The sequence below is a fragment of the Clarias gariepinus genome, chromosome 19, assembly GCF_024256425.1.
Source record: "Clarias gariepinus isolate MV-2021 ecotype Netherlands chromosome 19, CGAR_prim_01v2, whole genome shotgun sequence".
Classification (NCBI taxonomy): domain Eukaryota; kingdom Metazoa; phylum Chordata; class Actinopteri; order Siluriformes; family Clariidae; genus Clarias; species Clarias gariepinus.
The window spans coordinates 25,746,005-25,762,732 of record NC_071118.1 but is presented as its reverse complement, the minus strand read 5'-3'; the positions used below and the strand labels follow the sequence as shown (position 1 = coordinate 25,762,732).

Genomic DNA, 16,728 nt, shown 5'->3' with positions numbered 1-16,728 from the left:
TATCAGACTGAATCTGAATTCCAATAGTGAAATATTTGTTCACGTTACATTCAATTAATGTTACATTGTATGAAAATAAATATTCTGTGTTAATGATTTAAAAGAAAGCTACCCAAACCATAAATATACTGAAATTCAGTAATTCCTCGATATACGAACGAGTTCCGCCCCACTTATGCTCGTTCTTAAGTCCAATTTGTTCATAAGTCCAACAAACATAGTCTAGATACTAGGATACTAACACAATTAGCTATAGACAATATAAAATTAACGTGTTCCAAGATCTCGTCCTTGCTCTTTAGTATCGTGCTAATTGATAAATGATTCTTCAAGAACAAACTATGTCTGCCATCTTTTCACCTCGCATGTTCTTATCTTCGAAAGATATACGATATGCCTAAAAGGCGCTCTTTTTCTCTATTTAGTCATCATTTTGTCATTTTCACTCACTGTGTGCTCACTGTGACCTAAATCATGATCAATACAAATGTTCTCGGTAATCTAGGAAACGATTGCCATTTATCAACATACATATATACAAAGTGAAAAAGGTTTCTAATTTGGCATGATTTTTTTTGGTGATTTTTTTAGGTGTATTAAAACTCTTATATTGTTGCATGGAATTAAATGACGAACAAATGACCGTTACATACTGTTCAGTGCTCCGTCTTTTTCCTTTCTACCTTTTGTGCCATTTCCCATCATCCATCACTTCATTTATGCTGAATGCCACCATTTAGATCATGTAATTGAACCATTAAAAAAAAAAAAAAAGTTTGTTCTTTAGCGGTCGATGTCCCGTCATGTAAGAGTTAGCCAAAAAGCATGGCTTAGCTCATATGTTTATGTTTAGTGACACACCTCATAGAGATCGAGTGTGTGTCACTGACCACTTTTCTTTAGTGCAGTTCAGGAAATTGTCTGCGGTTTGACGAAGGACATTTGCAATTCTGAGTGCAGAGACGGCTAATCTCCTTCAGTTTTCCCTCACCAATATGATGTATATGGAACATAGAATATAGGAATATAATAGTATCTTTTCATCTTCTCTTTGGAACCCTTCTGAGCTCATCACCTCCATTCCCAACTCATCTCCTCCGTATCCCCTTGCCGCGCCCCTCACTTAAAGCCCGACGTCTCTCTCTGGCATTTGTACGTTTTTTTTGTTTTTTTTTTCATGATTTTAATCAAAGAGCTGTGGAATGTCTTTTACCAGCTCACCCTTGTCATCTCCATTCTGTTCTCCTTCACTTTCTTCTCCCAGGCCTTCTACTCTTGACCACAGCTTCAGCTTCCCAGGCGGCTTATCGCGAGAAAAACTAATTCAATATCTCTGTGCCCGTTTTAAATGTCATTGCCTGAGCTCATCTGGAATGACATGATTTTCATGGTGGATGCTAAAGCGCTTTATTGAGCAGGGACTCAAGCGAGGCGATGTCGCTGCCCTTCTCTCATAGTGTTTGCTCTGATCTTAAAGGTCTATACTTGGAAATGAAGAAGACAACATAAATATATATAATATCTTTGGTGATGCACTTAGAACTTAACTGGCATGAACTCATTCATCCTCTCCCTCATCTCTCAGTCACATTTAGTGCAGCTTCAACTAGCAAGAAAAAAAATCAACTACTGTAAAAGTCTAGACCGTGAGCTCTGAGTCTAGGGTTTAAATTGTCTTTTTCTTCTTCTCGGTAAGGTAGCCGATGCCTTGCATCTCTTACAGTAGATACGCTTGAATCTGTACTTAATAATGAATTGTTTAATTTTTTTTTTCTTTTATTAATGACCTAGAAGGACAATCAAGCTCTATGAATATGCATGCTTCTGAAAATTGGAAAGGGTCTCTGGATCATTATGGGTTCCTGTAATCTTCTTCTTATAGAAAGAACCTTGAAATACTTCTACAGGGTTCTATGTAGAACTTTTTAAAGTTCTCACAAATTAAACTAAAGAACGCTTATGTCTAAACATTTACTGATTCCATCTGAGGGAACATTTCCGGGCATGGACATTTTCTAATATCATTTCCTTCTGAGAAACCCTTTACATAGAACCTTCGGAGTTTCTACAGTGGGACAAACCAAGAACACTAAAGGAATGCATCATTATTATAATTATTTTTTTTCTTTAAACGAATCTTCCTAAAAGAACGTTTGTTGGAATTCTCTCCGGGAGTCAAGGTCTTTGTTCTGAAGGTTCTTATTAAAACATTGTTTCCCTCGAGGGACAAACTGAAGAACGTATGACGTTTATTTGTTTAACAACTTTTTATCTAATCCGTTGTACCGTTTAAAAAAAAAAAAGCTAAACTCCTCCTCCTTGTTTTGGAGTTACATTAAAACCTTTAAAGGAACAATAAATGTATCTATTGTTGTTCTCACTTGACTGGTATCCATGAGTCATATAAATGACATTAGTGTTCAGAATGACCTACGACCTCCAAAATGCACAGCTTGGCATCCTCCCCCCTACCCCCCGCAGGCGTGCTTGTCTCATCTGGCATTTCACCAGCGTAGAGTCATGTGCCACCCACTTGTTGAGCCCTGGGAAGGGGCACTGGATCGAGGCAAGCCTGGAGGCTTGTACAGCCTTGAGGGCTTTGGGTCATGTGGTACAGGATGGAGCTGAAAAATGTTAGGGGTCAAATGGGTCACGCTGTGCCACTGAAAGGCAGAAGCAGAGGCAGGAGGAGTTATGGGGTCGGCGCTTTCCGTAACGGGCTGGTTAGGGGTTTAAAAGCCAGGTCATCGTGTGAGCGAGGCTGGATGTTTGTTTGGAGTCTTTGGGCTTCTTCGAATGTCTCGGGAGCGCGACCAAATTGTATTTAGGAAAAATAAACAAACACTTTCTGCCATGAAAGGAATGCTTGTAAAAGCTTGGACGTGGTATAAAAATGATTTCCAAAGATTCTGTAATCACATCTTTAAAGTGATGTTCGTGTGGAACGCGCTTGGAAACGATTATTTATAGTGATTCTAGAAACAAATGAAGGGAGCATAAATCAGCCTGATTCTGTTCTGATCATCTTCTGATTTTATATGTTTTGATTACTGCGTGATTTATATCCGATTAGACTGTCGGATTCTGTTAGGAGGAGCAACCTTTTTTTTCTCTTTTGTGACGTGAGTTTGAGACCATTTGTACTGTTATGTTTTGAGGACTGGCTGAATTTTGTCTGATTCTATTAGGATGACCCCTGACTCTGTTATGACTGTCTGATACCGTCTGATTCTGTTGAAATGACCCCCTGACTCTGTTATGACTGTCTGATTCTGTCTTCTTTTTTTACGAGGACCACATGATTACGTTGAGACTGTCTGATTTTAGTTATGAGGACCTTCTTGATTTTGTTATTGAGTGTCTAAATCGGTCTGATCCTGTTCTAAGGCTGATCTGATACTGTTATGAGTGTCTGATTCTGTTATGAAACAGTCTGATTGTGTTATAATGACTATCAGACTTTGTTATGCTCAACATCTGTTTCTGTTTTGACGAGTGGCTCATTTCGTCATGACGATTGATCATGGTTTGATAATTGGCTTATTCTGCTATAATGACTTTCTGATTCCCTAATGACAGCCATCTGATTTTTATTATAATGAGTATCTGATTCCCTGATGAGGACTGTCTCCTTTAATAATGACCACTATTCATTCTGTATGACAGATGTCTCGTTCCGTACAAGGACCATCTACGTAATTCGTCCGTCTTGGCGTCCAAGCGTAAACTAACAATCGTAGGTTATGTGTGAACTGGACGCCTATATCCTGGACCTTTATTTTCCTAAAAGTATGTCTCAGTTATTTTGACACTGTACCTGTTTGTTGTTCACGCAGGGTTCCTGAAACCCCAGTGCTCGCTGGCGCCGCCCCCTCAGAGAGGCCGCTCGGGGGAATCCTGCTCCTGTTTCAGCGGCATGTGTCCTCTCCATCAGCGCAGACTCTCCACAGGTAACACAGCCTCGTCACTCAGCAGCTGCCAGCGCACAAAGCCTGCACTGTAGTCCGTCCGCCGCTCGGCACATTCAAGAAGCCTTTTGTGCGCCTACGGGCGAGGGCACACACATGTACACACATCGCACCATTTTCACCTCGCTTTTATTTCACGGACCTTTAGAGCATGTGAGTAAATAATGTACAGGTGTTCCACATAGAGAGTTGTAACCAGAGTTTTTTCATCACTCAGGCTTGAGAATGCCGGGTTACTGTAGCACGAGCATGACTTCCTCGTGGTATGCCGAGTATGCCGCGTCCCATCACACGCATACTATTCAGCCCTAGATCGGCTCGGAGGTTGCTGCGAATTTGTCGAGTTCACTAGAGCCGCCGGCATTTCGGTATTTGGACATGATACAGTCGAAATCAGAAAACATTTTCATTCATAGTGTCACATTTCCGAGTGACAGACTTACATTACCAGTCGCTGTGGATTTATTTCAGCAGAACGATAATGTGCATGATAATATGAATGATAATAGTCAATATATGTCATATATTACTTCCTGGTCCCATGCTGGTGCCGTTCTAGCTTTAAAATATGGTCAGTATAAAGTTCTACAAGGTATAAGCTAGAGAGACATGAGCTGGAAAGGTGTTTTTTGATTACATTTAAAACCTTTTCATGTAATATTCGAGCACTGTCGGTTTATGATCTTGATCTCTGGACTTCGTAGTATTGTTCTGTAGGATATTTAAGTCTTTATGATGGAGGATGCTAAAGTTTCTTTTGGTTTTAGTCTGTTTTTGTCGGGATGTTTAAAGGAAGCTGATATTGAACGTTAAACGTATCAACAAATTGCTGTGATACAAGAAATGTAAAAACTGCAGGGTGTAAAATAATCAAAAGTACGTCCTGTACGTCAGACCGGGACTTTTTGCCCGCTTCGCGTCTGAAACACTGGCCTTCCAGGAACTCCCTTAATTCCTCAACTAATTGGAAATATCTTGGAGTGAGGTCAGGACTGTCCCAGCTATAGTGGCTATATAAATAAAATGTATTATTATTATTATTATTATTATTATTACTATTATTAGTATTATTATTATAAGATAAGTCCCAGTTTGGCTTGAACGCCAGCTCAGTGGTTAACCAGTCTCGAGGTTTTAAGGGTTTAAATCTCACATCCGCTCTGTGTGTGTGTGTGTGTGGAGTTTGGAGTTCCATGTGGTCGATGGGTTTCCTCCAGGTTCTCCGGTTTCCTCCAACAGTCCAAAGACATCCACTGTTGGCTGGTTTTCTTTATCTTGATGCCATCAGCACGTATAGTAATCAGATGGAGAGATCCGATTTGTGGCTATTTTCATGTGAAAGTCAGCGAACTTACAGCATGTAAAACAACATTAACTATTAGCAACGCAGTGCTCCATGGGCTTTCCCTAAAATTTCTCAAAGTGTTAATGACGGAGTAGACAAGCACTTGATTATAGAGCCGGTAGAAACCGAACTGGTGGCGAACTTTTGCTAAATGTTTGAACTAACGTGCAATTTTCACTCATGCGGTTTCTGTCTCTGACATGCTTTTTCCTGTAAACTGGTTATACAGTAATTTGTGGCTTCACAAGGACTCGACCAGACGCGTTAGTCCTGGGTAAAAACAATCAGTGTTAAAAAACAAAAAGTTCTTAAAATATTTATGTAGGTTTCTTCTGGTTTAATCATGAGCGTTTGTAATGTTTTCGTTTTTTTTAAAAGACATTTTCTCAAATACCTGCGCGGTGGACGTGTTTGAACAGTGTCTCCCAGGCGCACGTGTTTCTTTGTGAAGCAGTCAGAGCGCCATGTGATTGATTAACTACATTTTTACTGTCATGAGCCTGAGTGGGGGCAGTGTGTGTGTGTGCGTGTGTGTGTGTGTGTGCGTGCGTGTGCGTGCGTGCGTGCGTGCGTGTGTCTCCAGAGCAGTTACAGTCAGTCTGCATGCTTTATTGAGCTCGCTGACAGAGCCGCGATCTGTGTGTGTGTGTTTTTTTTGTTTTTTTATAGCTTCGTTTGAAGGCTTGTTTGACTTTGCTGAAATATTCAAACCCATTTACACTCCGACGGTAACTCTGGTATCTCTGTTAAAAGTTGCCTGTTTATGTCCGGATTCCACGCCACATAAAAGTCGAATGCAAAGGCAGTCTTTAAAAAGGGAGCATGGCGTGGTGTGTTTTTTTTTTGTCGTAAGCAGGTTTTAACCGCTGGCAGCAGAAAAGCCGGGGGGAGCCTAGCTGGAGTCGCGCGTTTATAGAAGGAATAATGACAATGTTTCTAATTAGGAAACGTGCCGCTGACTCCTTGAGCCCGAAGGAGGCCAGCCCAAGTGTGTGTGTGCGCGAGTGTGAGTGCGAGTAAGCGACTGATCCGTAGCTGATCCACCTGAACTTCTCTGCACTCACTGATGTGGCCGCACTTGAGATTCCGGCGGTTTTATATTGTTTTGGATTTCCGTAAAAGCAAATCCTTGCTGGAAAGAGAGCGTGAGAAACGCAGCATCCCCATGCTCCCGTCTCGGCACTCGTCTTTGTTTTTCATTTGCGTTAAAGGTTGGGTTTCGCATGTGAAGTGTAAGGATGACCTAGGAAGAATTTTATTTTATTTCTTTTGCAAGTGTTGTATAAGGTGAGCGTATAAAAAAAAAAAAAAAAATGCTTTTTTTTTTTAAAGCAGCTCACAATGCCGGCCTTGTCCTGAAGTTTTGGGCTTCTTCTCGGCACGCTGAGCGGAGGAATGGAAAAGATTATCCGCAGGAATGTCTGGGGTGCCCTCAAACCCAGAGCTCCAAGCGAGCGGCCAATGGGAGAGCACGGGCGAGCAGCGGGCTAATTTTTTCCTGATGAACTCAGCCGCCTGCTCCATAATGGGTCCTGATTGCCAGCTCTGAACTCACATATGGACCATGTTTGGAGAGACTGAATTGTGGGACCAATTCAGTATTGGGCGGCGTAGAGAAAAAAAAAAAAAATGGTTGCTGGCTCTGCCTTTGTTGTTTCATTAGAGCGGGTAATGGATGCACTCTGGCTCTTTCTGTCCATCCTTTTCCTCCAGGTGTGCTTTTTAATAATCACACTTTATTGACTGCACTCTGGAAGGAGTTACACCCGACAAACCAACCTCTCGCCACTTCTATAACCAGCGTAATTGTCCTGCTTGTGCTTCAGGGGCCCCGGTGCCTTGGAGTAAATGGTGGCTTCATAAATTCTGCCAATTAATTTGGCGCTTATTTATCGTCCCGAGTGGTTAGAGAGAGAGAGAGAGAGAGAGAGAGAGAGAGACTGAATTAAGGCCATAAATTTGAATGCGGGAATGTGGCCGACACGAGCTGAGTGTATTTTTGCTCTTTGTTTAAAGACTTAAGCTGAACCATAGATCTTGAGTGAAAAAAAAAGGGGGAAGAAAAAAAACAGCGCCATGTGGTAAAACTCCAGCGAGCGATCCAAGCATGTGTTTGTAGACCTTGTGGTCACGACGGGGGCGGGGATGCCGAAAACCGAGGGGGAGTCGCGGCAGCGGCCGTTGCCTCCGTATACGTTCTGGATCAGGGTCTCGGGGAGGGCAGGGGTCAAGGGAAGGGAGCTTGTTAGCTCCGACATGTCCCACACTCCTCCGGTTTTAATTGGCCCTAGCCACCGTACACACACTCCCTCACAGCTTCCTGTTGGCCAGGCGCTCAGAGTCGATTACAGGGCCGGGCCCTCTCCTCCCTCTTGGATTCATCATCATCATCATCATCATCCCGTGCAGTGGCTATTTTAATACTTTTATTTATTTAAGCTGCTCTTCAAAGCCAAGACACTGAAAGAAGGCACTTGAGTAACCATTTTTCTTGGGATTTTTTCGTTTTTTTTAGACTGGAGTATGCTTTGATTTGAGTACTTCTTTCATTTCTGGGCCCAATAAAAGGGTTTCATTTTAATTCATTCATGCAGTAAGTCCCCTACATACGTACATCCGAGTTACGAACTTTCGAAGATACGAACTTGCCATTGTGCACGGTTCAATCGTGAAAGTTTGTAGATTGTCGTGTGCATGCAGCGTGCATCCCAGGGTGTCCCGAAGCAACCGTAAAGGCAGCGGCGATGAAGCGGGGACGGCTAACAAGTGCCAACCCATATTCATTCTAAAGAGCAAGGACTAAATTATGGAACATGTAAGTTTTATACAGTGTATAGCCGATTGTGTTGGTATTCTAGTACCTAGACAATGTTTTTTGGACTTATGAACAAATTCAACTTAAAAACACACTCTCAGAACAGAACTTGTTCGTATGTAAGGGACATTTTGAAGGTGGCTGAGATTATCTGTGGTAATTGGTAGCTAAAGACGCACACCTGCTAAGCGTATGAGCTCAGGCAGCAAGGGATTAAAGCAAAACATTTCAAACCTTTATTTCATTTTTTAGCTTTGTTATATTTGAACTTAAAAAAAACTGAGATCTTAAGATTTTCTTATACCAAAAAAGGTAAGAGCGTTAAAATCAATTAGAAATAAAAGTGCAAGTAGATCATTGCGCTGATGTCAGGTCGTCCCCTGAATGAAACAGAAATAAGAGTGCTTCTTTGGCAGGGGGTGACGGCAGCCTTCTGTGGTGGCTTGTTCAGGGGAATTCAGACACACTAAGCCTTTGATAACTCACTGAGCTCTTAATCTAACCACAGCGTTCCTCTATCACAATGAAATGTTACTTATTGTCAGGACTCATCAACCAGGAGGGATACCATCGATACCACCCCGGCTCCGACAGGACCGGCCTCTGGCTAGGAAGTCAGCCTGGAGCTACATGTAGCTTTCTCATGCTCTCCTGTCCTTCTCTTAGAATTGGTCAGTAAATTGGATTTGGGACACATTTGCATGCAGTTTCAATGCAGGCTAAATATTTTTCGGGTTTCTTATGGTAATCAAATCAAAATCAGTGATATAGTGTGTCAAAAAATATTCATTTTTCTACCATTTCAGTTTCCTAATTAGGCATCTGATTGATTTAAGACGTCCAAAAGTATTATCCCTCCCCTCATTTCTTGATATTTTGCTTCCAAAGAGTCAGACTTACTTGTATTGTTGATGTAGTCCAAAGCAATGCTTCTCCAGGCTTCCTGGCTCTCAATTTGAGCAGGTCTTTCATTTTTAGTCCCAGTCCCTCATTAAGCCACACAGTGACCTATGAATCATTCAAGCACAAAAAAAGGGGAAAAAAATCCAACCTAAGGCTTAAATAAGTGAGAAACAGGTGCAGATGATGACAGATGATCAGGCCGGTGATTAGTATACTGATGATGCTGTGTTTAATAGACTCCAAGTCACTTCAGTGAGTAAGAAACCCAATACAGGATCAATTACTTTTTTTTGTTTACATTGTCTTCTGCAAACAAGTTTCACCCAAACGCCACGGAGAGAGCAGCCCTGGTTGTGAACATTAGCGAAGGAAAGTTCAGGCAGAGTCTATTTTGGCACTAAAGCAGTCAAACATGTTTGGAATTACGCTTGGAGAGCGGAAGGAGAGGTGCAAGCCGAGAGAGCATTTGATCCAGATGCCACCAAGGCCGGCGGAAGGTCAAAGCAGGAGCACCTGCTGCCCCATGTCGCGGTATCCCGGTCTACTGAAACATTCCTGAAGTCCGAGAAATGACTTTTCAACCAGACTACAAGTTCTGCAGCAGGACCGTCTGAGGAAGCAAGGCATGCTGGGTCGGGAACAGATAAGCGGTCATGGCACCAATATGGTTTTCCATTAAAGGGTCGAGGGATCATGCGTAGACGACGCCTGCTGCTCAGGATCGAATGGAAATGTCTTATTTGGGTGTGTTTCACTGGAACACTACAGGGAGAAAAATGCCAAGTGGATAAATCTACTGGAAATTTTGATACCTTTCTGGATGTGTGGGTTTTTTCCTATTGGTAATCAGAGAAATCAAAGCCAACATCCAGATTTTTTGGTATTGCACAAATATAGCACAACCAAACAGAAATAGTTAAAATTTTTTAATTACTATTATTATTATTATTATTATTATTATTATTATTATTAGATGACCCCTTTTTTCTTAGCCAGTCAAAGCTGGTAAAGCAAATCTTGTCATTGTCCACCCTGTCATTAGTGTGTTTGTTCTTGTAGTCATTCATGTTGGTGGGAAATATATATATAAAAAAAGGACATATTTTGCTGTTTCTTGTATAATTGTGTTTTAAAGAGTTTTTTTTTTTTTCTGCTGTCCATGTGTCAACATTAAGGTCACTTTCAAATGAACTCTTGCGAAAAAGAGACCATTAGCAGCACAGATGCTGCAGGGAGGAAAACTGGGACAGGGTGCATTTGATTGGGCAAAACTGGTTCCCCCGTGGCAGCTCGTGGACACGTGCTCGAGTCTATTACTGATATTGATACCGAGATAAATGACGGACGTGACCGTGCAACGAAATGCACGTGAATCTGAACAGGTGGTGACGAAGAAGTTTTAAATTCTAAAAATAAAATAAAATAGAATAAATACGAGGGGCGTTCAAATAAAAAAAAGGTTTAAAACCGGAGACTTCAAGCGCTGTATAGGGATAAGATTTTTACTGTAGCTTTTCCACTCTCGTTCCATGCATCACATTCTTTTGTATAAATGTAAAAAAATATAGTGCATGAAAAATGATCTCTGTCGTTCCTATACGTGTGTTTCATAGCTAGCTCTATTTTCGTAAATGACGTTCGTAAATACTGTGATTTTCGAGTCTGTAAAAGGTGCAGTGCCAGATGGTGCAGTTCCTCAGATAACAGTCGCCTCGCATGAGCTTAATATGAAGCCCTTCTGAGACCCGGGTTATTCATCTCAAACTTCTCAGATTCCACCGCTGCCACTGTGCCGATTATGTCTCTCTTAGCTTTAGGTTTGGAAGGAGTCTCGTGAGCTTTGCAACAGTCAGATGTACGAGTGGCGTTCAAGTCGGTGCAGAATAACAGAGCGCAGTTATAAGAGTAAAAACTCCCTTTATTTCTTTCTATAAGCCCCTGCTACAATAATGCACTTATCGCAGTGTTTCACTAGTGCTTGGATACCGTCAAGGTAGAAAGTTTACTCAGTACGCCAGAGCTATTATCAGTCTGCCTGCTTTACGTCTTAAACACTGGCCTCCCAGGAACTCCTGTGCCAAACATGTGGCTGCTTTACGTCTTAAACACTGGCCTCCCAGGAACTCCTGTCCCAAACATGTGCCTGTTTTACATCTTAAACACTGGCCTCCCAGGAACTCCTGTCCCAAACATGTGCCTGTTTTACGTCTTAAACACTGGCCTCCCAGGAACTCCTGTGCCAAACATGTGGCTGCTTTACATCTTAAACACTGGCCTCCCAGGAACTCCTGTCCCAAACATGTGGTTGCTTTACGTCTTAAACACTGGCCTCCCAGGAACGCCTGTCCCAAACATGTGCTTGTTTTACGTCTTAAACACTGGCCTCCCAGGAACTCCTGTCCCAAACATGTGCCTGTTTTACATCTTAAACACTGGCCTCCCAGGAACTCCTGTGCCAAACACGTGCCTGCTTTACGTCTTAAACATTTTCCTCCCAGGAACTCCTGTCCCAAACATGTGCCTGCTTTACTTCATAAACACTGGCCTCCCAGGAACTCCTGTCCCAAACATGTGCCTGCTTTACGTCTTAAACACTGGCCTCCCAGGAACTCCTGTCCCAAACATGTGCCTGCTTTACTTCATAAACACTGGCCTCCCAGGAACTCCTGTCCCAAACATGTGCCTGCTTTACGTCTTAAACACTGGCCTCCCAGGAACTCCTGTCCCAAACATGTGCCTGCTTTACTTCATAAACACTGGCCTCCCAGGAACTCCTGTGCCAAACATGTGCCTGCTTTACGTCATAAACACTGGCCTCCCAGGAACTCCTGTCCCAAACATGTGCCTGCTTTACTTCATAAACACTGGCCTCCCAGGAACGCCTGTGCCAAACATGTGCCTGTTTTACGTCTTAAACACTGGCCTCCCAGGAACTCCTGTCCCAAACATGTGCCTGCTTTACGTCATAAACACTGGCCTTCCAGGAACTCCTGTCCCAAACATGTGGCTGCTTTACGTCTTAAACACTGGCCTCCCAGGAACTCCTGTCCCAAACATGTGCCTGCTTTACGTCATAAACACTGGCCTTCCAGGAACTCCTGTCCCAAACATGTGGCTGCTTTACGTCTTAAACACTGGCCTCCCAGGAACTCCTGTGCCAAACATGTGCCTGCTTTACATCTTAAAAACACTGGCCTCCCAGGAACTCCTGTGGCAAACAACGGCTTGGAATGAAGTCAGGACTATACAGAGGATGTGATAATAACTCTCATAGTTTGTGTAATGTGCAAGTGGTGCTAGTGGGCTTCGAGCCACGTCATTTATGGACGTACAGACGTTTGCGCTGTACAAATGTTCCACCGTAATGTGCTTGGCGTAATCTGTAAATGCCAACCGATTTTACCCCACAAGTCCCGGTTTGACTCGAACGGCCCCGGTAAAAGGTTTATTCTCTCTTCTTTTTTTTTGGTCTCAGATTTAGAGAATCCTCTTAAGCACGTATTGTATTTCCTCTCTGCTGATTACCGAAGCACTGCAGCAGCCCACACTTATGAATATTCCTTTCGCAGATTAGCTGCAGCTCCCGCTCGTGTATTTCTTCGGCCGCAGCAGCTGCCTGTAACCCAGCACGGTAATGCTGCTGTATATTTAACGCCTCCACCGCCATCTGTCCCGGTGTATTGTGATCCACTCCGGACATGTGTGTGTGTGTGTGTGTGCGTGTCCACTATGTGCTTATACACCAGCACGAGGCTATATCTTTTTATAGCAGCGCTTCATATGATATCCCCCGAAACACACACACACAGTGACACTTTTTTCCTCCATCATACTGTTATTCATGATTTGCGATAAAAGAACCTAACTCCCCTTAAAATTATTAGTCCACTCCGATACGTGACACACACACACCCAAGCAGAAAATTACAGCCCATGTAATCAGAGTGTGAATCTGAGGAACGGTATTGCATCACATTTTGCCTTTTTAAAGCTTCGACTCGCTTGCTCATGATTATTTTTTTTTCTTTCTTTCTTCATTTTGTTTATTACACGGCGGAATCTCTGATGAAACGTTGGACGGTTTAAGCGATAAAACAGGAGCTTGTGTGGTTACTGCGGAAATGCGTCGATTTAAACACAGGCCTTTCCAATCGTCACTGTGTATTTATTCATTTAGAACATGTGGATTTCGTGTCGAAAAAAATTACCAGTCTTTCCGGAACGTCTTAAGATGTTTGACTTGCTATAAAACCGCAGTATATTTTCCCATCAGCGTTCATTTAGCTGAGGCTGGAGCGTTATTTCTATTCAGATTTATTTTTTTATTTTTATATTTTTTCAAAAATCCAAAAACCTAAACAAATCAAAAACAAACCTAGCGTATGCACTTTGTGATCAATTCTGTTTTTCAGCCGCTTTTGTTTCCGTCGTCGCCGATGTGCCGGTGCAGGCCCTGCTGACACGTCTCACACTGTTTAGATATCATGAATCAGATATTCCACACTGATATGCGCAGCGTAAAAAAACTCCGCAGTTAGAGAAATGATAAGATCTTAGAACGAGCGTGTTCATGTAAACCTGTGATTCACTGTCGCAACTGCTATCAGAGCTGCTGTTATTGTAATCCAGAGATTTCACTGTTAGTTTTGGATCAGTTAAAAGGACTCTCTGTGTTGTGAAGTGCTACTGTGATTATCTCCTAGGGGAACCGAGCTTTGGCTCGGCTTGAGACTTCCGAGCAAATCCACACGCCGTTCACAGGTGTCGCAAAAAAGAATGTGTGCAACGAAATCTGCAGATCAGCTGCCGGGAAATACCAGGGCCGTTCAAGTCAAAGCGGGATTCGTGATGAGATTTCTGGTGAACAAAGGCGTAAAAAACTGATTCGACCCAAATCAACCCAGAACTTCAGGTACTAGTACGGTGATGAGACTGTTAGCCTCAGTAAAACATTTTAAGTGCATGAGTGTTGCAGGGGATCATAAAGTGGAATAAAGATGGTTTTAACTCTGAGAACTATGTTGCCTAAATTTGCACAATCAAAAGTCCCGGTTTGACTCGAACGCCCATCGTAGTAACTTTTTAAAAAAGGGAGTCAGACAGACATTTTAATGCGAATTCCACACACTCGTCCAGTTTGTGTGTGTGTGTGTGTGTGTGTGTGTGTGTGTGTGTGTGTGAGAAAGAAAGGCAGAGAGTGGGAATGTGGAATGTGGATGAGTGTGTGATTGTTTCAACAGCTCCACCTTTGCTTGTAATCTTCACCACTGGAGTGTGTGTCCCACGGTGTGTCTCTCTCTGCAGGAAGAAAGGGGCTTCCTACTTCCTGTTTGCGCTCGGAGAGAAAGGAAAAGGTTGAGAATTTGAAGGGAATTTTCCCATGCACATGACTTCACACACACACACACACACAAACTAAAACAATTAAAAAATCAGGATATCTATTCATTTTAACATATGATTTATGCATAGAGAGGAACGTTGCCATGACAACGAGGTTAAACCTCAGACGCCCAGGACAGCCAAATGGCCGGGTCTCAAGAACCGTACGACGAAGGAGCCGATTTCATAGTTTTGCCCATGAAAAGCGATGCATCTTTGCGCCCCTACTTCAAAATTTCTTAAGGGATTGACTCTAGTTTGAAATTATGACCTCAGGAAAATATTATAATACACACTTTAAGTAATGAAATAATAAGAGTTCAATTTCCTAATTTGCTCTTCTGCTCGATCGTAGAGACAGAGTTGCGAACGAAGACGTTTTCAATCCTGCACTGATTTTCGAGACTTGATTCTTCAGATAAACTACGCGGAGCCTCTCTCAGCCCGCAGACTAAATTCCCCTTTCAAGCTGCATCATAGCCTTTTGATCTGCCTCTTCATGTTGATAGAATGACTGCAGATTAGAAGTGACCTTTGCTTTCCGTGACTAATTCTCATTTATCTTTGCGTTATTGCTCAACCGATTGGCTGCCCGTACGTCGGGGCTTCGCTCTCTGGGCTGACAGAGGGACACCGAGTCAGGATTTGAGCTTTCTCTGCCTTGTTTTTGTATGAAGGAGGACGTTGGTCAGGTCAGAGGTCAGGACTCCGGAGAGGATAGCGGCTGCTCTGATTAAACTGCTAATCGTAAGACATGAAATGATGACTTGATTGGGCAACACATCGCAAAGTTAGTAGTTCAAAAATACTTTATGGTGATTGATAGAAGACATTGACTAATCTGTAACACGTCGTGTATCCAGTTATAGCGATGTACAGTAGATCCATGTACAGGTAGGTGCATGGTGTTAACATTTTGTCGACACTGTATGTTCATTTTTGGTTATCAGGGGTGCTGAGTAACATACCAGAAACACGCTCACTCTATAGCGAGTTTGCTTCGTAGGTGATGCTACGGTCATTATCTCAGTTGTCGTACTGGCACTCCCACATCAATCATAGCAACACTAACCACTCGGGACTCACGCATGCAGAAGGGGCGGGAACAATGTGTTACTCGGCTACCTAGTGATTCATGAGTATAAAACGACGCAATCGGCGGCGTTTTATGAAGCACATGATGGTGCCCTAATAAGGCAGGTGGGAATCAGGAACCCCTGCAGAAAAGATCCTTAATATCATAAAAAGGATCATTTTAATCTAACACTATATTGTTGATCTTTACAGTACGTGCTCCTCGTGATACATTATGGTTTCTATGGTAACAGATCCTTCACAGGGATTTGTATCTAATTTCTAAAAGCTAGGACGTGGTTTTATAGAAATATAAGTACTATTAATCTGTGCTGTGCGATGTACTGTACTGGCACCCTGTCCAGGGTGTACCCCGTCTTATGCCCTAAATCTCCTGGAATAGACTCCAGGCCCCTGCGACCCTCAATACAGAATAAAGCGCTATAGTCGATGAGTGAGTGAGTTAGTGATCACACCACCTGGTCAATTCCAATCAAATATTACGTTGAAAACAAAAAAAAAAAACTAAGAATTCTCTCTGATGGTTAAATGAAAAACATCAGAGAGACACAACAGCACGAGCTCTGGCACACTCTCACTGCTTTGTCACAGCAAATCTGGCCAATCATATGCCTCAGCGAGCTTATGTATACAAAGGAAAGCATGAATAGCGTTTCCCCTCGAGTCTGTAAAACAGGTAAGACTAGCCGGTTCGAAAAGTATGCACTTCACACACCATACAGTCTGGCAGAAATTCATGTACATATAGGGTACGTTCTTATAAGCGTTCTTCAAAATCCAGCAATGGTCCCGTTTTAGCCTTTTAATCCTTGCAACATTTGTTTCCAATCCGGCGAATCAGTTTGTCCCGAAAATTCCATAACGTTGTCAATTAAAAATGATTTGTAAAGCTACAGGTACCCTGACGAGCTCAGAGAACAGGAAATCATTCTTCTTTGCTGGCAGGTAATAAATCAAATTAAGTATCACGGTTTGTATTTTAACAGAAAAGGGTGTGTGTGTGTGTGTGTGTGTGTGTGTGAAAGGAATGAGAGGAAATATGGCTGAGTGCGTGGGCGTGTGGATCCGAGCATGTGATTCAGAGCATGTGCATGCGTGTGTGTGTGTGTGTGTGTGTGTGTGTGTGTGTGTGTGTGTGTACAGTGTGCCTTTGACTCATTAGCAGAGCTTAGCGCTGTGTGCAATCAGCAAACTGGATCAGGTGCTTGGTGTGAGAGTAA

At 42.6% G+C, this 16,728-nt stretch overlaps 1 protein-coding gene across 4 annotated transcripts in view; it reads left to right on the top strand.

Moving 5' to 3' along the window:
- The window catches only part of rxraa (retinoid X receptor, alpha a), a 108,609-nt gene that overhangs the window by 26,138 nt on the left and 65,743 nt on the right, over positions 1-16,728 (top strand). For all 4 annotated transcript variants that reach the window (XM_053478230.1, XM_053478228.1, XM_053478229.1 and 1 more), the window contains exon 2: positions 3,837-3,950. In XM_053478230.1, the coding sequence (XP_053334205.1) occupies positions 3,837-3,950 (114 nt within the window). The remainder of the gene's footprint in view (positions 1-3,836; positions 3,951-16,728) is intronic.